Source organism: Eubalaena glacialis, chromosome 3, assembly GCF_028564815.1.
Source record: "Eubalaena glacialis isolate mEubGla1 chromosome 3, mEubGla1.1.hap2.+ XY, whole genome shotgun sequence".
Classification (NCBI taxonomy): domain Eukaryota; kingdom Metazoa; phylum Chordata; class Mammalia; order Artiodactyla; family Balaenidae; genus Eubalaena; species Eubalaena glacialis.
Genome location: NC_083718.1, coordinates 152,237,406 through 152,263,453, shown reverse-complemented (window position 1 = coordinate 152,263,453; position 26,048 = coordinate 152,237,406). Strand labels below are relative to the sequence as shown.

At 36.7% G+C, this 26,048-nt stretch overlaps 1 protein-coding gene across 3 annotated transcripts in view; it reads right to left on the bottom strand.

Annotated features, from left to right (window-relative positions):
* Positions 1-26,048, bottom strand: part of EPS15 (epidermal growth factor receptor pathway substrate 15) — a 158,161-nt gene that overhangs the window by 3,237 nt on the left and 128,876 nt on the right. For 2 of the 3 annotated variants that reach the window (XM_061184235.1, XM_061184237.1), the window contains 3 exons: positions 5,452-5,528; positions 3,953-4,115; positions 1,546-1,742 (listed from right to left, as the gene is read on the bottom strand). In XM_061184235.1, the coding sequence (XP_061040218.1) occupies positions 1,546-1,742; positions 3,953-4,115; positions 5,452-5,528 (437 nt within the window). The remainder of the gene's footprint in view (positions 1-1,545; positions 1,743-3,952; positions 4,116-5,451; positions 5,529-26,048) is intronic. The other variant, XM_061184238.1, reaches the window with a different exon arrangement.

Sequence of the window (26,048 nt, the reverse complement as noted above, 5' to 3'; positions counted from 1 at the left end):
CTAGGGAATTAGAGGGCCTTTGAAACTTATAATACTTAACAAATCTTTCATAATTAAAAAAAGAAGACATCTTTATTATGAGCTGCTTAATATTATACTATACTGAGATTCTGGAATATGAAATAAGCAAAATGCCTTAGCTATTGTTCAAGACTCATTCCAACCAGGTTTTGACTTGCTGAAATCATATTTAAGATATTAAATGCCACAAACTGCCAGAAGGTTATTTTATATTAAGAGGATTATACTAAGAAGAGCAATTCTGGATTCTCTGCTTGAAACAACTCAAATTCCGTCTAATAAAAGGCAGTATAATTCTGACACTCTCCGTTTTCCAGTATTCAAAATACTGATTCCTATTCTGCTCCTTTACATTCAGAGGAAGCCACTGAAACTTAAGAGTACAGATTCAAAAGCTGCGTAGCTGAGACTAATTCTGTCTGCCTTAGTTGCATACAGATTCCTGCCTACCTCCTTTCTAACTAGAAATGGCTGCAGGGATAAAGTGACGGGTTGAGGGACCCAATGCTACACTGAGGGAGACATTAGGCAGATTGTGGTCAGAGTCACCTGGCCACTAGATCTCTTATTTCTAAATCATCTCAAGTGCTTAAGGTATTAAGTAGAGGAAAATTGCTTTGTTATAAAATAGACAGCGATAATGAAGGTCATTTTACCTGAAAAAACATCTGGGAAAATGAAACACTGTCAGTTATTCTAAGAATTAAAAAAAAAAGCCTTGTTTTTATCTAAATAATGATGGAATACATGTCATTGCTTAATGTCCCTCCAGAGTGACACTTCAAGTTGGTTGTCCCATTTCTGTGATCTTATAGACCCTGCCTATGGCCTTGTCACAGCATTCTTCGATTGTCTTTACTGGCCTGCCTATGTTAGTCAGCTCCGGGAGGATGCAGAGTAAATATGGAATGCTAGTAAATTAGAGCCCCCACAAATAATTAAAGACTGTTTAGCTCTTAACAATCATATTTATTTAATAAAACCAACATTTACTTTTTAGGAACACTATTATATGAAACCAGAGTTTTATTTTCAATTCAAAGAATTCCTGGCCCTATCCTCTCATAGTTGTTGACTGGTCTCCAGAAATCATCAAGGCTTTAAACGCAAACACACAAACACAGTTACAAATACACAAACTCATTATTGGCATTATTCATCCAGAGGGCAGACAGCAAATGACTCTCTAATGGCCCATCATCCAAAACAATTTGCAAAATAATAACTGTCAGAATTTTATTTATATTGTTTACCAAGATCAAGAGAAGGGTTTTGCAAAACAACTGGTATATATCCCAAGAATTAAGACTACAAAAATCATTTGAGCAATGAAATACTTTTAGAACCAGCAAACAGAATCAAACAGAGATTTTTTGGTTGGGGGAAGAATAAAGGTCATTTTTAACATGTTGGTAAATTTAGCTGAAATAATGCAAATTTGGCAGACTCCAAAATAATCTTTGAAAACTCTTTAAACTGTAAATGGAAAGATTTTCCCCCAAACAGCCCATTCACAGTACTTACAGCACTGAAGTTAGCAAAATTGCTTGGGTCAGCCTCTTTATTGGTAGTGGTAGTAGTAGTAGAAGAAGAAGAAGTGAATGGATCACAAAACATATCAGGATCTTTTTCTTTGGGGCTATCATTGCCTGGGAAAGGCTGAAATGGATCATTCAGTTTAAAGGGATCAGAAGAATCCAATTTGATGATGGGTCTTTTCCCTGGATCAAAATCATTACAATTAACTCAACCAGCAAATATGGCAAACACAAACACACAAGAACATGAACACAGGGAGCATTAAAGAGCTGGGGGTGGGGAATGGGGGTCAGTACCTCAAACACATTCTTAATATGGTCTTAAACTATCACAACCAACACTCTGTCCTCAAATTTTCACACACAACCTCTCAAATACATTCTAGCTCTATGTAGCTAAATGGAAAAATAGCAAAGGGGGGAAATGGGCCGGGAATCTTATCTGCCCAGAGAGTTGACCTTCTCTTCTCCAAAGCAGCATGTTCCCAAGAAAAGAGAGAGGAATGGACAAAACAGCAGGAGAATGACAAAGAATAATGACAAAAATGGCCTCTGCTGTAATAACCTCTGCCTGATACAGTTATCCACTAGTGGCAGGAAGGGCAAATGAGCTTTGAAAAATGCTAATATTCTTCTGATTTTTCTCTGGATCTATATGTAATACCTGGGAGCAAGAAATTAAAAACTACCTTGGTAAAGCCCACCTATTTCTTGCTATTACAATATTTCAAACTGAAGAAGAAAGAGAATGCTTTGAAGCCCAGGCCCTAAACCTTTGTGGCTGCTGATCAACTAAATCTTTTACCAAACAGCATACTGTTGCTCGTTAATTCAGCACCATTTTCAAACAAGTTTTCTAATTTTAAAGACTTAAACTCAGTACTTCCTGAAGAAAGGATAATAAGAACAGGTGTTAAAATATCTTCAAATATATATATTTTCCTAAAGATGTGTTAAGTTGGTAAGAGCAATCATAACAACAGATTCTTTCTGGCACTGTAGCAGCTTACAAAAGGTGTTCACATCTCATATCTCAAAGGATCCTTCCACAATCCTGTGAAGGTAGGCAACATTAGAATTAATGCCACCATCTAATAGCTCAGATAGCGGAGGTTCAGACATATGAAGTTACACACTCAAGATCACAGAGCTAATCAGAGAATATCCAGAATTAGAAGCCAGATCTTTAAGCTGCAGTTCAACAAACCATCCTTCTTTCCTTGATTTTTCTACAGTGATATATACTCACTTTGCTGAAGTCTTAGATTTAGTTACAGCACTAGTATATTAGTTTACTTAGGATTTAAAAAATAACCTCATTATTGGCACCTTACCGGTATAAAACTTAAATGAGCAAATTAACTATCATTTTTTTAAAATATATTCTGACAACCTTACTCTCTAGTGATATACGATACAGGCTACTTTTCCTTAAAAGATAAAAATATCATGTTCATCTGATTTTTCAACAGGTAGTTGGGTATTAACAATTTTATTTGCAATTCTTTAAATCAAAGAAGAAAAAAAAATCTGCCCAAGAAATACCATAGGGAGGCTATTATGAAAAGGCAAGAATAATATTCTAGAACTACTGAGGCTGAAAATTTACCACGGAATGATATATGATTAAAACAATAATGTACCAGATGCGTCTTCTCACAAGTAGCACTACAACTATTCAGGGGATTGCCTTTTTACCACTTCTCATGAACTTTATTATCTTCATTAAAAACAAACAAACAAAACCCCTTTCTTTTGTATAGTGCTAAACAAAACAAAAAAAATAAGAATAGTAAGAATTTGTTTCTATACCAAAAACATCACTTTTATAAAATAAAGGAGTCTCTTATTAAGTCAAGTAAAATAATATTTTCCTTCAAGAAAAACAATACTTTCTTTTAAAATTCTGATATTGAAAAGCTGAATTCTGGATACCAAAAAGGCCATATATTCTCACATTAAAGGACTTAAGGAAGACTTCACATTTAGCAGGAAAAAGAAAGGGACTTTGAATTAATCTTCGCTTACAGAAATTTATTAAAATACCAAAGCGCAGGAAACTGTTGTTCAAATGGTAATCAATGAGCTTCCAGAAAGTAAGAGATTTCGTTGGTGCTTTCCTTTTTTCATTTACTGCCTCTCTAAAATGATTTAAAGAGAAATTAGCTCTTGCTAGAAAAATAGTTCATGACAGTTACACAGGCTGGCTTCTTAGGCACATATCTGTAGTTCTGCATTGAGGTCAGAACAGATGATAGCAGCAGGCTTCTGCTGTGTTTTTGGACTTGTTTTGTTTAAGGCCCTTTATATAAAGTCTACAAATAAGGCCCACACAATACTTTTCAGAAAGAAAAAGGAAGTAGTTGATTTAGGAAAGGTATCAACTCTCATACCAGGTGGTGGTGGGCAGGGTCTTGTTGGAGTTCCAATCTTTGGTGGCAGTGCTGGGGGTACATCTTCATTTTTGATGGATGTTTCCTCAAGCATATTTTTTGTAATGACCATATTGCTGATGGAGCTTGATGTAGCTGAACTAAAAGGATCTTCATTGTTGACCTTTGTTTGAAAAGAAATTACTCATGATTATATATACTATGCCAACCAAACTGTACGTGGTTATGGAGCATTTGGAAGAGTGATCTTCAGTATTACGCAGCTTTATTTATTTCAATTCTGAGAGCACTAACATTTTAACCTTTGCATTCAGAACCAAAATGGAAAAAGTTTTTTAATTGTTCTGTATGAGTAGTGATTATAACATCACTACTTATTAAGAGCAACAGATCATGCCAAAACAAGCCAACTCTGGATTAAAGGTTTATCAAGATTCAGGTGATACAAAACCACTGAGGCCCTTTATAAAGGGACTAATATATTTTTCCTCAAGTGAATATCTGATCCAAATGATAAAGGAAAAAATACCGATTCCACACTTGCCAATGCACTTAAATATAGGAAAGGTTTAATACTAAAGTCAAAGAAAATGGCATCTTAAAAAACATTAAAGACAACCTGAAAGTCAATTTTTTTTTAAAGCAAACTGATCCCATGGCATAAGTCTTATTGTGGGTCTGAAGACCTGGCCTCTCTAATACATGGAGTAATGAAAGATTCACTTTTCTATAATGAATCGGATATTACAGTTTAGGCCAGTGTTTCTCTAAAGGAGCACGCTGACATTTTGGGCTGGATATAGCTCTGTGTTGTGGCGCTGGACAGGGTGTTGCAGGGTGTTGCACAACATCCCTGGTCTCTATCCACTAGATATGAACAGCCCTCCTCCTCAGCTGTGACAACCGAAAATGTCTCTAGACATTGCCAAATGTTTCCTGAGGGGTGGGGGTGGGGGGAATAACACCCAGTTGAGAACCAATGATAGAGACAATGTGACATATACTCTAATTTTACTCCTTTGGCCTGAATCAATCCTAGGGCTACATTGGAAAATAGGTAGTGGACATATAGTGCTGGGCTATTAATTATCTTTATACTAACCTTAACAGTCTCAGAACATAAAATCAAGCAACCAGTACAGAAAGGATGGAATGAATGCCCAGATTTTACAGCTATTGACCCAGACAGTCAACAGGGGGAAAATGTAGTTCAAATGGAAGAAACATGTTTAAAGAGACAGAAGACTCTTAAAGTTGTTGAGCAAACCTGCCAGTAGAAAATTATAATTATCTGTACCATCACCATTGTCTTTGTGCACAGAAATGTCTACTTTGATTACATCTTATATTTCATTTCTGTCTGAAATCAATGTTTGCTGTGCCTTACTGAAATCAAGTTGCAATCTCTGAGAGGGTCAGGTTATAAAATCGAAAGGAAGGATCACTCCTTTGGTGGAAAAACAGTATATTTTACTTTCCTACTAATTACTGCAGATTACCTTTGACAATGTGCTGAAGTCAGCAAATCCATCTTCAAATGATTCATTTCCAAAAACAGAAGCAAAGGGGTCTGTGGCTAAAATGAATAAAGAAAATCAATGCAACAGGACAGAAAGACATCAAATTTCATGTCCTCTTTTGGTTAGTAACATTCAGACAAATGAAAAATATCTAATCCCAAATATTAGTCCCTGAATTTAAGTCCACAAAGACAGTTTAGCACACTGATGAATGATTTAAGAATCAAAAACAGGTGAACTAACTCTAGGTAAAGTGTTTAAGGCTTTGGAATACACGTCAAATAATATAGCTCCCGTGTGCTTAAACTATTTCTAATAAAGACATCATGAAGTAAAAAAAACTACACACCATTAATTCCACATTTCACACACACCCTTCAAGGTCCATTTCAAATACTACCATATCCACAAAGCCTAGAATAACCTAGGTGTCTCTAATTCACACAGCAAGAAGTGATTTCTTCCTTCTTTGTGGCACTGACAGCATTCTAGTTTGTATTATGGTTATCTGTGATTGATACATCACCCCTACTAGATTGTAAGGTCCTTAAAAACAAGGAATAACACTTATCCAATAAAGAACGAATGGTCAAAAAAGATTCATTGGCCATATATAAAACTGAAGAAAATAAGAAGAGTTCCTACGTCTGAAAAGCTCATAGTATAGTGACAGACATATACACAAACAATAATAAAATAATCTTAAATGAGCTATTAGAGAGGTACAAAAAACCTGTCGTAGAAGCCAATAACTGGGAGAATCGAGAAAAGCATCAAATAAGCCATTACATTTGACCTAGGTCTTTTAAATAAGGGATGGAGTCTGCTGAATAGATGGAGGTAGGGGAGAAAAATCTATTCCAGGCAGAAGGAACAGTAATTGCAAAAGCAGTATTTAATCCCTGCTCCACAGGCATGAGAAGTTATCTGTTCCATCATAGTGCACTTAACAGACAGATTAACATTTTCAGCTGGAACAAACTGACTTACTTTGAGATAGGCTTTGTCTGTTCAGGCATAAAGGCTACCAATAAGGTCAAAGAATATTTATAGGAATTGCTGCTTGATATAAGAAAGCAGAAAGAAACAAAGGAAGAAGAAAGTGAATCTCAAAAGTGAGGGTAAGACAGAGCAAAGAGGCACAGAAAAATGCTCCTTGTTCTTCCTTAACTCATCTTTACATCAAATCAGTTTTAGGACAAAGTGTGCTCACCCACTCATTTAAATGTGTAAAGTGTGCCCTTACCTCTAACAGTGAGTACACGATCGACATATACAGAAGAGGGGCAAGGAAGATATACATTATCTTTGTCTTGTCACCAAGACAGTCATGAGGTGGGTAGAAGCACAGAGAAAATCAGTCCTTTAGGGACACACCAATAACTCTGAACCTGAAGAGGATGTTGAGAGTCCAGAGTTACAGGAAATCCTACAGCTTTAGCCATAAAAGATGGTTTTGTATTACTACATATCTGCTGCGTCCCACAGCCTCAGGCCCTGCCTAGTCACGGGTGCTGTTTCAGGCTTTCCCTTCTTTCTCCTCCTCTTCCTGTAATTCCTGATGCAGTGGCAGCTGAGGCACAGCCTGAGCAGGATGCAGACGCTCTCCTGATTGGTATAAGGGTAACGATGGAAAAGGAATTGGGCTCATTTCACTTGACGGACTGAAAAATCTGCTTCATGCTTTTGCTCTGCCATGGTACCACAGCTTTTACAAGCAGTCATAATACATGTGACAACACTGCTGAGTTAGGTCAGGTTTGACTGAAATATTATGAAGTGTACATTGTGAAAGACATTAATAAAAAACATGACACTTGTATATGAAGAATACGCTACATGTAGGTTACTGGAGTTTTTTTTTAAACATCTTTATTGGAGTATAATTGCTTTACAATGGTGTGTTAGTTTCTGCTTTATAACAAAGTGAATCAGCTATACATATACATATATCCCCATAGCTCCTCGCTCTTGCGTCTCCCTCCCACCCTCCCTATCCCACCCCTCTAGGTGGTCACAAAGCTCATCTCCCTGTGCTATGTGGCTGCTTCCCACTACCTATCTATTTTACATTTGGTAGTATATGTATGTCCATGCCACTCTCTCACTTTGTCCCAGCTTACCCTTCCCCCTCCCCGTGTCCTCAAGTCCATTCTCTATGTCTTTATTCCTGTCCTGCCCTTAGGTTCTTCAGAACCTTTTTTTTTTTTTTAGATTCCACATAAATGTGTTAGCATACAGTATTTGTTTTTCTCTTTTTGACTTACTTCACTCTGTATGACAGACTCTAGGTCCATCCACCTCACTACAAATAACTCAATTTCATTTCTTTTTATAGCTGAGTAATATTCCATTGTATATATGTGCCACACCTTCTTTATCCATTCATCTGTCGATGGACACTTAGGTTGCTTCCATGTCCTGGTTATTGTAAATAGAGCTGCAAAGAACATTGTGGTACCTGACTCTTTTTGAATTATGGTTTTCTCGGGGTATATGCCCAGTAGTGGGATTGCTGGGTCGTATGGTAGTTCTATTTTTAGTTTTTTAAGGAACCTCCATACTGTTCTCCATAGTAACTGTATCAATTTACATTCCCACCAACAGTGCAAGACGGTGCCCTTTTCTCCACACCCTCTCCAGCATTTATTGTTTGTAGATTTTTTGATGATGGCCATTCTGACTGGTGTGAGGTGATACCTCATTGCAATTTTGATTTGCATTTCTCTAATGATTACTGATGTTGAGCATCCTTTCATGTGTTTGCTGGCAACCTGTATATCTTCTTTGGAGAAATGTCTATTTAGGTCTTCTGCCCATTTTTGGATTGGGTTGTTTGTTCTTTTGATATTGAGCTGTATGAGCTGCTTGTATATTTTGAAGATTAATCCTTTGTCTGTTGATTCGTTTGCAAACATTTTCTCCCATTCTGAGGGTTGTTTTTTCATCTTGTTTATGGTTTCCTTTGCTGTACAAAAGCTTTTAAGTTTCATTAGGTACCACTTGTTTATATTTCTTTTTATTTCCATTTCTCTAGGAGGTGGGTCAAAAAGGATCTTGCTGTGATTTATGTCATAGAGTGTTCTGCCAATGTTTTCCTCTAAGAGTTTTATAGTGTCTGGCCTTACATTTAGGTCTTCAATCCATTTTGAGTTTATTTTTGTGTATGGTGTCAGGGAATGTTCTAATTTCATTCTTTTACATGTAGCTGTCCAGTTTTCCCAGCACCACTTATCAAAGAGGCTGTCTTTTCTCCATTGTATATTCTTGCCTCCTTTATCAAAAATAAGGTGACCATATGTGCATGGGTTTATCTCTGGGCTTTCTATCCTGTTCCATTGATCTATATTTCTGTTTTTGTGCCAGTACCATACTGTCTTGATTACTGTAGCTTTATAGTATAGTCTGAAGTCTGGGAGCCTGATTCCTCCAGCTCCGTTTTTCTTTCTCAAGATTGCTTTGGGGCTTCTCTGGTGGCGCAGTGGTTGAGAATCTGCCTGCTAATGCACGGGACACGGGTTCGAGCCCTGGTCTGGGAAGATCCCACATGCCGCGGAGCAACTGGGCCCGTGAGCCACAACTGCTGAGCCCGCGCGTCTGGAGCCTGTGCCCCGCAACGGGAGGGGCTGCGATAGTGAGAGGCCCACGCACCGCGATGAAGAGTGGCCCCCGCTTGCTGCAACCAGAGAAAGCCCTCGCATGAAACGAAGACCCAACACAGCTAAAAATAAAATAAATAAATAAATAGAGTAGCTATTAAAAAAAAAAAAACGATCCTTAACTTGATCACATAAAAAAAAAAAAAAGATTGCTTTGGTTATTTGGGGTCTTTTGTGTTTCCATACAAATTGTGAAATTTTTTGTTCTAGTTCTCTGAAAAATGCCATTGGTAGTTTGATAGGGATTGCATTGAATCTGTAGATTGCTTTGGACAGTACAGTTATTTTCACAATGTTGATTCTTCCAATCCAAGAACATGGTATTATCTCTCCATCTGTTTGTATCATCTTTAATTTCTTTCATTAGTGTCTTATAGTTTTCTGCATACAGGTCTTTTGACTCCTAAGGTAGGTTTATTCCTAGGTATTTTATTCTTTTTGTTGCAATGGTAAATGGGAGTGTTTCCTTAATTTCTCTTTCAGATTTTTCATCATTAGTGTATAGGAATGCAAGAGATTTCTGTGCATTAATTTTGTATCCTGCTACTTTAACACATTCAGTGATTAGCTCTAGTAGTTTTCTGGTAGCGTCTTTAGGATTCTCTATGTATAGTATCATGTCATCTGCAAACAGTGACAGCTTTTCTTCTTCTTTTCTGATTTGGATTCCTTTTATTTCTTTTTCTTCTCTAATTGCCGTGGCTAAAACTCCCAAAACTATGTTAAATAATAGTGGTGAGAGTGGACAACCTTGTCTTGTTCCTGATCTTAGAGGAAATGGTTTCAGTTTTTCACCATTGAGAACGATGTTGTCTGTGGGTTTGTCATATATGGCCTTTATGATGTTGAGGTAAGTTCCCTCTATGCCTACTTTCTGGAGGGTTTTTATCATAAATGGGTGTTGAATTTTGTCAAAAGTTTTTTCTGCGTGTATTGAGATGATCATATGGTATTTCTCCTTCGATTTGTTAATATGGTTTATCACACTGATTGATTTGCGTATATTGAAGAATCCTTGCATTCCTGTGATAAACCTCACTTGATCATGGTGTATGATCCTTTTAATGTGTTGTTGGATTCTGTTTGCTAGTATTTTGTTGAGGATTTTTGCATCTATGTTCATCAGTGATATTGGCCTGTAGCTTTCTTTCTTTGAGACATCTTTGGTTTTGATATCATGGTGATGGTGGCCCCGAAGAATGAGTTTGGGAGTGTTCTTACCTCTGTAATATTTTGGAAGAGTTTGAGAAGGATAGGTGTTACCTCTTCTCTAAATGTGTGAGAGAATTAGCCTGTGAAGCCATCTGGTCCTGGGCTTTTGTGTTTTGGAAGATTTTTAATCACAGTCTCAATTTCAGTGCTTGTGATTGGTCTGTTTATATTTTCTGTTTCTTCCTGGTTCAGTCTTGGAAGGTTGTGCTTTTCTAAGAATTTGTCCATTTCTTCCAGGTTGTCCATTTTATTGGCACAGAGTTGCTTGTAGTAATCTCTCATGATCCTTTGTATTTCTTCTGCAGTGTCAGTTGTTACTTCTCCTTTTTGTTTGTAATTCTATTGATTTGAGTCTTCTCCCTTTTTTTCTTGATGAGTCTGGCTAATGGTTTATCAATTTTGTTTATCTTCTCAAAGAACCAACTTTTAGTTTTATTGATCTTTGCTATTGTTTCCTTCATTTCTTATTCATTTATTTCTGGTCTGATTTTTATGATTTCTTTCCTTCTGCTAATTTTGGGGTTTTTGTGTTCTTCTTTCTCTAATTGTTTTAGGTGTAAGGTTAGGTTGTTTAATTGAGATGCTTCTTTTTTCTTGAGGTAGGATTGTACTGCTATAAACTTCCCTCTTAGAACTGCTTTTGCTGCATTCCATAGGTTTTGGGTCGCCGTGTTTTCATTGTCATTCGTTTGTAGGTATTTTTTGATTTCCTCTTTGATTTCTTCAGTGAACTCTTGGTTATTTAGTAGCGTATTGTTTAGCCTCCATGTGCTTGTATTTTTTACAGACTTTTTCCTGTAATTGATAACTAGTCTCACAGCGTTGTGGTCGGAAAAGATACTTGATACAATTTCAATTTTCTTAAATTTACCAGGTTTGATTTGTGACCTACGATATGATCCTGGAGAATGTTCCATGAGCACTTGAGAAGAAAGTGTATTCTGTTGTTTTTGGATGGAATGTCCTATAAATATCAATTAAGTCCATCTTGTCTAATTGTCATTTAAAGCTTGTGTTTCCTTATTTAATTTCATTTTGGATGATCTGTCCATTGGTGAAAGTGGGGTGTTAAAGTCCCCTACTATGATTGTGTTACTGTTGATTTCCCCTTTTATGGGTGTTAGCATTTGCCTTATGTATTGAGGTGCTCCTACGTTGGGTGCATAAATATTTACAATTGTTATATCTTCTTCTTGGATTGATCCCTTGATCATTATGTAGTGTCCTTCTTTGTCTCTTGTACTAGTCTTTCTTTTAAAGTCTATTTTGTCTGATATGAGAATTGCTACTCCAGCTTTCTTCTGATTTCCATTTGCATGGAATATCTTTTCCCATCCCCTCACTTTCAGTCTGTATGTGTCCCTAGGTCTGAAGTGGGTCTCTTGTAGACAGCATATATACAGGTCTTGTTTTTGTATCCATTCAGCCAGTCTACGTCTTTTGGTTGGACCATTTAATCCATTTACATTTAAGGTAGTTATCGATATGTATGTTCCTATTCCCATTTTCTTAATTGGTTTGCGTTTGTTATTGTAGGTCTTTTCCTTCTCTTGTGTTTCCTGCCTAGAGAAGTTCCTTTAGCATTTGTTGTAAAGCTGGTTTGGTGGTGCTGAATTCTCTTAGCTTTTGCTTGTCTATAAAGGTTTTAATTTCTCGGTCGAATCTGAATGAGATCCTTGCTGGGTAATCTTGGTGGTAGCTTTTTCCCTTTCATCACTTTAAATATGTCCTGCCACTCCCTTCCGGCTTGCAGAGTTTCTGCTGAAAGATCAGCTGTTAACCTTATGGGGATTCCCTTGTATGTTATTTGTTGCTTTTCCCTTGCTGCTTTTAATATTTTTTCTTTGTATTTAATTTTTGATAGTTTGATTAATATGTGTCTTGGCATGTTTCTCCTTGGATTTATCCTGTGTGGGACTCTCTGTGCTTCCTGGACTTGACTGACTATTGCCTTTCCCATATTAGGGAAGTTTTCAACTATAATGTCTTCCAATATTTTCTCAGTCCCTTTTTCTCTTCTTCTTCTGGGACCCCTATAATTCGAATGTTGGTGCGTTTAATGTTGTCCCAGAGGTCTCTGAGACTGTCCTCAATTCTTTTCATTCTTTTTTCTTTATTCTGCTCTGCGGTAGTTACTTCCACTATTTTATCTTCCAGGTCACTTCTCCGTTCTTCTGCCTCAGTTATTCTGCTATTGATTCCTTCTAGAGGATTTTTAATTTCATTTATTGTGTGGTTCATCATTGTTTGTTTGCTCTTTAGTTCTCCTAGGTCCTTGTTAAACGTTTCTTGTATTTATTTTCTCCATTCTGTGTCCAACATTTTGGATCCTCTTTATTATCATTACTCTGAATTCTTTTTCAGGTAGACTGACTATTTGCTCTTCATTTGTTTGGTCTGGTGGGTTTTCACCTTGCTCCTTCATCTGCTGTGTGTTTCTCTGTCTTCTCATTTTGCTTAACTTACTGTGTTTGGGGTCTCCTTTTCACAGGCTGCAGGTTCGTAGTTCCTATTGTTTTTGGTGTGTGCCCTCAGTGGCTAAGGTTGGTTCAGTGGGTTGTGTAGGCTTCCTGGTGGAGGGGACTGGTGCCTGTGTTCTGGTGGATGAGGCTGGATCTTGTCTTTCTGGTGGGCAGGACCACGTCCGGTGTGTGTTTTTGGGTGTCTGTGACCTTACTGTGATTTTAGGCTAATGGGTGGGGTTGCGTTCCTGTCTTGCTAGTTGTTTGGCATAGGGTGTCCAGCACTGTAGCTTGCTGGTCGTTGAGTGGAGCTGGGTCTTAGTGTTGAGATGTAGATCTCTGGGAGAGCTTTCGCCGTTTGATATTACGTGGAGCCGGGAGGTCTCTGGTGGACCAATGTCCTGAACTTGGCTCTCCCACCTAGAGGCACAGGTCTGACACCCGGCCGGAGCATGAAGACCCTGTCAGCCACGCAGCTTTTGGGAAGTCTGCGGTCTTCTGCCAGCGTTCAGTGGGTGTTCTGTAGGAGTTGTTCCACATGTAGATGTATTTCTGGTGTATTTGTGGGGAGCAAGGTGATCTCCATGTCTTACTCCTCCGCCATCTTGAAGGTCTCCTTAGAGTTTTTCTATACGTCCTTCATCATAAGAAATGGTCTATTCAGCATTGGTCCAAACACTGGGAAATGTATCCTAGATGAATGACAAAGCACTTTTGCCTAAATTGGGAAAATAAGACTTTGGAAAGAACTTTCTCAGATATTGATCATGGTTGATATGAAGCAGAGACCTGTCCAGAAACTGGAAGGACTCACTGAGCATGAACTTGTTCACATTATGTGTGAGACGCCTGCTGAGGAGTCCCAGAAATACTGGGAGAGGAACTCAATAGGTGGCTTTCTTTTTCTTGAGGCACACAGGAGCCATGGGTCAGCAGAATCAGACTTTGAATGCAAAGGCAATCTGATTAGCACCCTCTTCTCCCCCAGAATAAAGGTAATGATCACTTTGGAGAAATACATAAAAGCATAATTTAAAAATATCATCTATAATCTGATTAGCGGAAATAATCCTGAGGAGAGGGGTTGAGGAATGGGCAACGTGGATGAAGGGGTCAAGAGGTACAAACTGCCAGTCATAAAATAAATAAGTCATGGGTATGTAATGTACAGCATGGGGACTAAAGTTAGTAATATTGTATTGCAAACTTGAAAGTTGCTAAGAAAGTAAATCTTAAAAGTTCTCATCACAAGGAAAAAAATTTGTAACTTTGTATGGTGATAGATGGTAAATAGACTTATTGAGGTGATCATTTTGCAATGCACACAAATGTTGAATCATTATGTTGTACACCTGAAATTAACATAATGCTTGTCAATTACACTTCAATTTAAAAGAAAGGAAAGAAAGAGAGCGAAGGAAAGAAAGAACCCATACCAATATCTTAGCATACTTCTTTTCCAGCTTTTTTCCCTGGTATTTTTTTCCTTACATATTTGAGATCATACTATGCTGACATGCTTTTTTGTGAGGTGTGAATGATAAAGCTACATTTTAGGCATATCACTTTTTACCCCTTTACCCTCATTTAATTCATAGCAATCATCATACCTGACATGTTATATATTTGTTTACATAAGCTCTAAAAAAGACAGGAACTTTGTTTTGTTCACTACTGTATCCTCAAGCTCAAGAACACTCATATTTGTTGAAAATATTAAAGGATAAAAAGGACAGAAACCATCTAGTTACTAAGGATATTCCAAACAGATACCATAACATTTCTTAGTACAACCAGCTGACCAACAAGGAATAAGGGAAACCTTAAGGCTCACAAATAATCCCAAAGAACAGCTGTCTATCAGAGAATCCTGGGAGGAAGAAGAAAGCTTTTTTTTCTCCATGACCCATTCACAATCCATAAAATAATTAAGCTCAAGCTCACAGAAAACCTTCAAGAGATACTCGTGAATCATAGTCATTAGTAAAGGATCTACTGTCTCAAGCTGGTCTTCAATTAGTTCACTCACTCACTGACCCACTAATCCATTCACATTTAGTAAGCATCTTTTATGTTCAAGCCTAGGTACTAGGGATTTAGGGGGAAATAAGACACAACATCTACCTTCAAGGAACTCATGATTTAACTGAGTGATATACATGTACACAACTGCTACACAGTAAGTGTTAAAGTTCAAAGAGAGTAAAGGAGAAATAACACCTAGATTTATGTGGAAGGGGCAAAAAAGACTTTACAAAAAAGCTTTCACACTTTTACTTGTGGACAGAAAGGAGGTGGGAGGAGACAGAGATATACACTCACTATACCCAAATATACACCTGCTCATGCACACACATTTTTCCATTCAAAAATTAAGTGGCCTTGAAGAAACATTCATGACCTGTGGTTTGTGGAAATGGAGAAAATTAGAGAAGAAACATGAAAGAAAGCAGAGGCTAAGAATTGTAAACTATATGAACATCTGCATGCTTAGCCTGAGTCATTGTCTGTAAAAACGAAGACCTACTTGGCATTTTACTAATGCTGCTGTCAAAGATGCTCTGGGGACACCATGAGTTCCCTTCTATATCCTCAGAATGTTATAAAGCTTTAATTAAGAATTGGAGGGACTTCCCTGGCGGTCCAGAGGTTAAGACTCCTCACTTCCACTGCAGGGGGTGTGGGTTCGATCCCTGGTCAGGGAACTAAGATCCCGCATGCCACACAGTGCAGCCAAAAAATTTAAAAAATAAAAAAAAAGAATTCTTCAAATTCTTGATAGTCACCATCAATGCAATTTTCATTTGTACAGGTAGCTGGTAGCAAGTAACAGAAGATTATCAAAAAAAAAAAAAAAAAAAAGAATTGGAAAGATTCTGCATTTTCTCAGTTAGGAGTTAGTAAAATATTCCATGCAAAAAATTTTCTGGCACCAGAACTAATCTCATTTATAATGAAGCGTAAAAAGAACATTTACAAGTCAAAATAAAATATATGTAGAAACTGAGTGACCTGAATTTGCTTTCTTTAGTTTTCTTTATTAGTCTGCAATGTGTCTATCACCAGGAGGAAATGCTAAAATAATTGAGACAAAATATTAAAAAAATTTAACATCCTCCTATTACTATCATAACTATAACATTTTAGAGGTAGGTGTAGAGTGATTGATTTTTAATAACAAAAATTTACCCTTATGTTTTTAATTTATTTTGAAAGCTTACAATTCTCCTGTTCTGTGGGATTAATCTTTTTGCTGACTAAATTCCCCAGTGAAAAAGGACAGGGGTATAGAGGTGTGAGTAAGGAAGGTAAATGTCCTGTGTTTGTGACCTTGGGTATGTAATGCCACCTCTCTGAGTCTCCGTGGTTTTCAGACATTGAGAGTTTATGAACAAGTAAACTAAATAAATATGTTAAGAGCCTATATATAAGTTGGCGGGGAACACATATTTACCAACTTAACCATGAAAACTAAAAAAAAAAAAAAAAGTCCAGCTTTCATTTGTCAAACAAAAAGAACTTTAAAAACTAAAGAGAAGAGAAAACAATTGTAGACTAAAAGAATCCTTTCCAGGAAAAGAGCTGGCAACACACACACACACACACACACACACACACACACACTCACTCTCTCCCTCTCCCTTGTCTCTATTTCATTGGGAACTGATGAAGAGTATATTACAAGTAACTAGTCTGCATTTGGAAACCATTAAACTAAAAAGCAGTAGCAGCAATCACAACAACTACCATTTACTACGACAGGAACCACAATAAATACTTTAACATACATTATCTCATTTAATCTACCCAACAAAGCTTGAGGTGTAATTATTAACCTCACTTTATAGTTTAGGAAACCGAGACTTAGAAAACCTAAGGAACTAGCAATGTTATCTGAGTAAGTTCAGGCAGCTGGACTCAAGCATCCATGTCCTATTGATGACAACTCCTCTCACGACTGTTTATGTTTCCATTGAATTCAAAATCTTATGACAATGTAGCAGATTTGAGACACATCATTTATTCATTTTTTCAGCAGTCAATCTGTAAGCCTTTGCTATGTCTCAAAAGTTCTGGGATGGGAGAGTAGGGATGCAACCTGGGATGACTCGCAGGTCTCTGCTTGGGCAACTGAGTAGACGGTAGCGCTATTAGCAGAGATGGGATATCCAGATGTTTAGTATTGTTTTACATTTCATAAGGTGGACAACTTTACTTTCAGACATATATCTGTGACACATTAAGTAAAAGACCATCAAATATATGTATATATACACATATAATATAAATAATATAAATATAACAGACAATATATTTAAAAATATATAATAATATATGATATATAAATGTTTACAATATAAATAGCATATAATATATAAATATAAATAATAAAAAATTATATACATACCCACACACATATATTTGGAGCACAGGGCTAGTGACTTAGATTTGTGGTTAGTAATATGATCAAATGTTAACAAAGACAATTCTGGCAGTCATGCAAGATCAGCAGGTAAAGAGACTGGAGGCGACTTTATATCATAGTCCAGGTAAAACATGATGAGGACCCAAACAAAGCTGAGTATAATGAGGAACAGACAATCAGGGTCCAATTGCGGGTAAAAGAACAAGACTTGGCAATTTATTGGACATGAGGAATGATAGAGAAAAAGTCTAGGACGATTGGCTGAGGGCCAATAATAGTGTCATTAGTACATAAAGCACAATGTACAAGGAGGTAAAGCTTGGCTCTTTGTTATTGTTTATACTATACTTTGAAGGAGAGACTAATTGTAAAAGATGACTATTAACTTTAAGCATTGTTGAGCTTGACACCTAAGGAGAAATATCCAGCAGGCAACGTGAAACTACTGGAAGTTCAGGAGAGAGTTCAGGCATAGAGGACAAAATCTAGGAGTCATCAGGAAGCAGGCTGTAGTTGAAGGCACAGAACTGGACACCACCACCACAGGAAGTGTGTATTTAGAGAAGAGCAGAAGGACCAGCCTAAATACGGGACTAAAAAGATAGCCTCGCTCTTCAGTTTTTTCTCCAGAACACTGAGATTATTCTCTTGCTCTTGTTCTGAATAAAAGGAGACATCTGTCCCAGATACCTCCTGGGAGCAAACTGGCCTGAGGGAACAGAGACCAGTGCAATATAGGGCAACAGGAAAATGTTTTAGAACATACTAGATCAGCAGTTCTCAAAGTGTGGTCCACGCACTCCAAAAGTCCCCCAAGACCCCTTAAGGGAGGTCTGTAAGGTCAAAACTATTTTCAGAATATGAAGATGTTATTTATCTTTCTCACTGTATTATCTGCAACAATGTTGCAAAACCAGTGGTGGGTTAAAAAAAAAAGTGGTGAGTGCTTTAGCGGGAATCAAGGCAGTAGCACCAAACTGTACTGGTTGGTAGCAACTGTACTGTTCACCATCACAAACTCACAGGGGGAAAAAAAGGTCAGTTGCACTTATGAACATCTGTCCTTGATGAATCAATAAAAACTATTAATTTAAAATAATCTGTGACCCTTAGGTTCTTTTAAAAACTATGGAAGACAAAAGGAGAAATACACACAAAGCACTTCTGCTGAGTACCAAAGTATAATCAGTTATCTGGAGGAAAAGCACTTACATGATGGTCTGAGAAACAAGGTGAACCAGCTGCTTTTTTCATGGAACACCATTTTTACTTGCAAGAAGTGACAGATAACAATGGCTATTCAGATCTAGGTATTGGGCAACACTTCTTCCTAAATAAAGTGAATCTGTCACTTTAAGGAAAACAACTGTATTTGTTGCGGATGATGAAAATTCAAGCTTTCAAGTAAAAACCGGAATCTTGGAAAGTTTTATCTGCCTCGTAAGCTTAACATTATACCAATACTTAAAAGACGCTCATGAGATGAATGGTCATATCAATAAAGATGATTTAAAAAACTATTTATAATGAGATGTGTCAACATTTGGAAGACATGCATAACTCAGTGAACCAATTCCAAATGACCAATGCATGTTACAAAATCATATATGGATAAAAAGTTCATTCAATGTGGAAGAAAGACTAATGGAGTTTAACATAACAGAGTATGAAAAGTTCATTGATAACAGTTTCATATTCCATATTGTAACTAACTTTGAACTTAAAATTTGTTGAATTTTGGTACAGTATCAAAGAAGAATATCCACAATTATCTGAAAAGATTATTAAAATACTTGTCTCTTTTCCAGCTACTTATCTGTGTGAGGTAGATCTTCTTCATTTCACATGCTTCAAGCAAAACACATAGTGCAGCACACTGAATGCAGAAGTAGATATAAGGATTCAGCTGTCTTCCGTTAAGCCAGGCATTCAAAGAGCTTTGCCAAAATGTATAAACAATGCTATTCTTCTCACAGTTTTTTTTGGTTTGGAGTTATTTTTCTTGAAAAATATGTTATTTATGTTAATATGTAATGGGTTTATTGTTTTTGTTTTTAAATGAATTAAAAAATTTTAATTTCTCAGTTTTAACTTCTAATATAGTAAAGACTGATAAATAAGACCCATATAAGCAAAAGCTCTTTGAGGGTCTTCATTTATTTTTAAAAGGGGTCCTGAGACCAAAAAGCTTGATAATCTCCAAAGTCACTGCCTGTGTTTGCTTCAAAAAACCGACTTTTTTCCTAATTATTTTTTGTTGTTGTTGGAACAAGAGCCCAATAAGGTTGAAGTCTGAATTTTTCTCCCTCAACCCCAAAGAGTCCTTTTATAGACATTTTATAAGTTTCTTACTAAGATTCTTTCATCTATTTACCTAACATTTTTCATTTGTTTCCCCCATGCTCTCAGTACCCTTCATCAAATTCTGGGTTCCAAAGGTACCTTAATTTTTTCATTTACATAGTAAATAAGTAAAGAGACAGGATAATATAGTGGAAAAATCAATCAACACGGATTCAGAAGAAAACTGGTATGTGGTCCTGGGGCTCAGCTTCCCTTCCGTATATCAAGAAATCAGACTAGATAATAGTTCTCAAACCTTAAATGGAATTCCAACATATAAGACAAGTAAGATGGATTTTATGAGTTAACTCTAAATTCATTTTTTTTTAATTTATTTATTTTATTTACTTATTTTTGGCTGCGTTGGGTCTTCGTTGCTGCATGCGGGCTTTGTCTAGTTCCAGCCAGCGGGGGCTGTTCTTCCTTGCGGTGCGCGGGCTTCTCATTGCGGTGTCTTCTCTTGTTGCGGAGCACGGGCTCTAGGCACTTGGGCTTCAGTAGTTGTGGCTCCTGGGCTTTAGAGCGCAGGCTCAGTAGTTGTGGCGCACGGGCTTAGATGCTCAACGGCATGTGGGATCTTCCCGGACCAGGGCTCGAACCCGTGTCCCCTGCATTGGCAGGTGGATTCGTAACAACTGTGCCACCAGGGAAGCCCTCTAAATTCATTTTTAAGTTCAAATTTATAACATTTATTTATCACAGCGACAATGAAGCAATTTTGATTAACACAAATGTTTAAAGTCAGGGATGAAACTTATTTCTGTACTTGGTTTTGGTTGCTCTATTTGAAAAACGTAATTCATCCAAGAAAGTAGCTATAACATACAGTTTTGAACAACAGTCTTGTAATCTCAGGGTGGTTTAAATAAATGTTTATTCAGAGGTTTGCACAAAAACCACTTAACTTGATAGTTCTTTAAAGCACCAGTGCATTCCAATATGTTAAAATCTGGTTTGTAACAGATATGAATGCATATACCTAATTAACTTGCAGTTTTTAAAAATTCAAAGACACTTAAAAAATAATGAAACTAGATTCTGCCAATTCCCTGAACCTCTCTGGAAGCTGGTTTCGTGGAAAATAATGTGAAAACTCTGGTCCATAGCATGTCTAAGGTTCCTTCTGCTCTAACAAAGGCAGTAATGTAAGTTTGAGAGAGAAAAAAATCTGTGGCATCACCCTACGCCAATTTTTGTATTGTCAGAACTGGATGAGAAGATATAAGGCAGAGGCATGGTAACAAAGTGATTAACAGCATGAGCTCTGAAATAAGACATGGATTAGAAACTGAGCATTGCTACAGTTATTGTGATCTTGGGCAAACTTCTTGGTCAGAGTCTCATTTTCCTCATTATTAAAGTGAGAAAGAATAGCACCTGTTTCATATAACCATTTTAAAGATTAAATGAGAAAAATGCAAAAACAAAGTTTGGATGACCTTGTATATAGCTTTGAAAAAAAAACAGAAAGAGAAAGAACGTTCAGACCTCTGATATTTCTGAGTCTGTGGAAAGTCTGTATAACTCAGCCCCAGACACCACTAACACGAAGCCCATTCAATTCTAAAGAGTTTTAGTTCTAAGATCCTCATTCAAATCACGATGTCAGCCAGATCATCGGTGAGGAAGATACAGGCTCTCATTTTGTATGTAAAGATGGTTCAACATAGGAAAATCAACTAATGTAATATACCACATTAACAGAATGAAGGAAAAAAAACCCCACGTGATCATCTCAATTGATGCAGAAAAAGCATTTGACAAAATTAAAAATCCTTTCATGATAAAACACTGAGCAAACTAGGAAAAGAAGAAAACTACTTCAACATAATAAAGACCATATATGAAAAGCCAACACTGAACATCATACCAATGGTGAGAGATTGAAAGCTTTTTCTCTAAAATTTTTAACAAGACAAGGATGCTCACCTTCACCACTTCTATTCAACATAGAAATCCTAGCCAGAGCAATTAGGCAAGGGGGAAAAAAAAGGTATCCAAACTGGAAAGGAAGAAGTAAAATTATCTGTTTGCAGAAGACATGCTCTTACATGCAGAAAACCCTAAAGATTCTACAAACAAACAAAAAACCTGTTTAGAATAAATGACTTGAGCAAGGTAGCAGGATACAAAATCAATGCACAAAAAATCAGTAGTATTTCCATATACGGATAATCTGAACAATCTGTAAAGGAAATTAAGAAAACAATGTCATTTACAATAGCATCAAAAAGAATAAAATACTTAGGAATTAGCCAAGGAGGACTTGTATACTGACAACTATAAAACATTCTGAAAGAATGTAGATACAGATAAATGGAAAAATGGCCCACATTCATGGATTGGAAGACTTCGTATTGTTAAGACATTAATACCATCCAAAGCAATCCATAGATTCAATGTAATCACTGTGAAAATCCCTATGACATTTGTTTGCAGAAATAGAAAATTCATCCTCAAATTCATATGGAATCTCAGGGGACCCTGAATAGCAAACACATTCTTGAAGAAGAATAACAAAGTTACAGGTCTCAAACTTTCTGATTTCAAAACTTATTACAAAGCTATCATAATCAAAACAGTACTAGCCTTAAGACATTTAGGTCAATGGAACAGAACAGAGAGCCCAGAAATAAACCCATGTATGTATAGTCAAATGATTTTCTACAAATATGTCAAGACCACTCAGTGAGGAAAGGACAAGTGGTGTTGGGAACACTGGATATCCACATGAAAAAGAATGAAGTAAAACTAACTCAAAATGGATCAAAGACCTAAATGTAAGATCTAAAACTAAAAACTCTTAGAAGAAAACTTAAGTGAAAGCTTCACAACATTGGATTTAGCAATACTTTCTTGGATAGGACACTAAAAGCATAGGCAACAAAACAAAAAGTAGATAAACTGGACTACATCAAATTAAAAAGTTTTGTGTACCAACTGACAGTATCAACAGAATGAAAAGGCAACCTACGATATGGGAGAAAATATTTGCAAATCATATGTCTCCTAAGGGGTTAATACCCAGAGTATATAAAGAATTCCTACAATGCAACAACAAAAAAGCAAACAACTGATTTTTAAAAATGTGCCAAGTACCTGAACAGACATTTCTTCAAAGATACACAAATGGCCAATATGCACACAAAAGATCAAAATCACTAATCATTAGGGAAATGCAAATCAAATTAATGAGCTGCCACTTCACACCCATTAAAACAGCTATTATCAAAAAACCAGAAAGTAGTTAGTGTTGGCAAGGATGTAAAGAACTTGGAACCCTTGTGCACTATTGATGGGAATGTAAAATAGTAAGGCATGGAAAACAGTACAGTGGCTTCTCAAAAAATTAAAAATAGAATTACCATATGATCTAGCAATTCTTGGTATATACCCAAAAGAACTAAAACCAGGGACTTGAATAGGTATTTGTACACTCATATGAATAGCAGCATTATTCACAATAGTCAAAATGTGGAAGCCACCCAAGTGTCTATTGATGGATGAATAGACAAACAAAACGTGGTATATTCATACAATAGAATATTATTCAGTCTTAAAAACGAAGGAAATTCTGGTACATGCTACAACATGGATGAACCTTGAGGAAATTATGCCAAGTGAAATAAGCCCAATATACAAAAAGACAAATACTATATGATTCCACTTATGTGAGGTACCTAGAGTAGTCAAATTCATAAACACAGTAAGTAAATGGTGTTGCCAGGGCCTGGTGGGAAGGGGAAATGGGGAGTTCATGTTTAACTGGTACAGAGTTTCAGTTTTAGAAGATGAAAAAAGTTCTGGAGATAGATGAATGTAATGGTTGCACAACAATGTGAAGGTACTTAATACCACTAACTGTATACTTAAAAATGGTTAAAATGGTAAATTTTATGTCATGTATATTTTACCACAATGTTAAAAAACCCACTTATCAGAAAAAATAAACAATGTGTCCCTCCCCCTACAAAGATTCTCATCCACTGAGCTCCTTTCACACGCTCTGTGAGGACGGTAATTGATTCACCCATTCATTAAGTAATACTATGTACCCAGGTATGGTTTAAAGTTCTTGGGATACATCAGTGAAGAAAAAGTTAAGGTCCTGTGGACCTCAAAATCTAGTGGGAGGAGGAGGAGGAGACAGATAAGAGAAAAACAAAGTAATTTATATAGTATGCTGGAAAGTAATAAGCCAAAATAAAATAAGAAAGAGTAGGGAACAATACGGTGGGAGTGCTGGGCTAGATGAGAAGGTGACATTTTGGCAAAGATTAGTTAGAGGTTATGGAGATCATCATGTGGTTATATGAAGAAAAATCATCCTAGGAATGGGGAACAGCTAAGAGCAAAGGGCCTAAGGTTCACGAGCCTGTTTTTTGAGCAATGGTAAGAAGGTCAGTGTGGCTGGAGCAGAGCGAGTAAAGGGAATAATGATGAGATATTATTAGAAAGGTTTAGGCCATTGTAAGGTTTTTATTGTACATAATTTGAAGGTAGAGCCTGATAGGAAGTCAAGAAGACTTCCTGATACATTAGAGACAGAGTAAGAGGAAAAAAAGAACCAAGGATGATTCTAAGGTTTTAGGTCTTAGCAGTGTTAAAGATGAAATTACCATTAATTAAGACGGGGAAAGGTTCAAGAGAAGCAGGTTTGGGGAGGAAGATTAGGTGTCTGGTGTTAGACATGTTGTGTTAGATATATCTATGAGCTATTTGAGTGGAGATATGGATAGGTAGTTGGATATATGAGTCTAGAGTTCAGGGGGAAAATGTGGCTAGAGTTAAAAATCAGCATATAGAGAGTATGTAAAACCATGAAACCAGATGAGATCCCCAAGGAGTAGAGACAGAGAAGAAGAGAAGTCCACAGCCTGACACCTGGGGCAACACAACATAAAGAAGTTGGGGAAAAGAGGAAGAATCAGCAAAGGAGACAGAAGGAATGACCAAAGAGGCTGGTGGAAAACCAGAGACAACATCTGAATGTGAGTCAATCTGTTACTACTTCTTTAACCTTGTGAACTGGCTTCATCTCTCCATTTCTAGATTTTCCTTGTCTGTACAATAAACATAATACCAGTTTTCTCAGGTAGTTGCTGTGAGAATTAAACGAGACCAAATACAGGAAAATGGTTAGCACATGGAGTGCCGGAACTAAGTAAGTGCTCAATAAATGGTATCTATTACTATGATGATAAACAACAACAAACCTTAGCCCCCTTCCAGGCTATTATAGTCCTTTCCTCTACCACTTTACAGGAAACGAGCTAGGAACTGGAACTGAAAGATGAGACCAACAAAGGCAATAGAAACCTACAATGAGATGGCAATCTACCATTTCAGCCTTAACCTATTCCTCTCTCTATAAACAAGCTTTATCATAATGTCTGTTTTTCTTTGAACATGCCCTATATGTCCCACCTCCATTCCTTGCTCATGTTACTCTCTTTGTTTTCTTTACTATTCTCCATATCTACTTATGTAGCCCATTCTTTCACGGCAAACCACAAAGGCCACCTTCTGCTCTGAAAACATTCATGATTTGCCCTAAATGGAGGCAATCTCCCTTTCCTTTAAATTTTTGCAGCTTTAATGAATTCTCATGGCACTTACCATTCCTTCCTGTGGGCAATCAAGAGTTAATTAAAATGTATTAACCTCTCATTTTATTCTCTTAGCTTACCCTTTCTAATCATGTAACATCCCTAGCAATATATTAATTCATCATTTCAATAATGAGAATCTAAAAGAGCACACGTATTTTAAAAAGATATAATTTAACTACTTTTATTACAATAAGCCTTTTAGAAATCTTATTTGCTGTCATTCTAAATTTTGGTTTAAATCAAAACCCAGCATTACATTAAATCTTATTTTCTACATATCTGCTTTTTTACATTCCTTCTTCTAGCTGCTCCTGTTGGAAGTTAATTTTCAAGCTGAAAACAAATAATTCACACTGTTAAATCTCATCTTGTTACAATTTGCACAAGAAATCCAAATTGTGAAGGAATTTCTACTTATCTTTCTTTACACTCATAATCCTCAATTTGTCACAATCAGCAAATTTCTGTACTGAATAACTCACTCTATTTTCATCTGGAAAAATAAGTCATTATTTTTGAAGTATTTACATGTTTGAGTCTATTTCCCCCTAATTCCCTGCTCTCCTACCCAACAGCTGGTCTGTTTTATTTCCAAATGAATAGTGAGAAAGAAACAGTTACTTAGTTGAAAAAGCTTTTAGACTCTTTCAGATTTAGGTTTGAATCTTGGCTTTAACTGGTTCAAATCTAGTAAACTGTAAATCTTGATCAAGTTACTTAATGTTCTGGTCTTCAGTTTCCTGATTTTTAAAATGGGAATATTATTTAAAAGGTTATTAAAAGGATAAATGGATAGGAGACCTTCAAGATGGCGTGGAGATCACCTTCCTCCCCACGAATACATCAGAAATACATCTACATG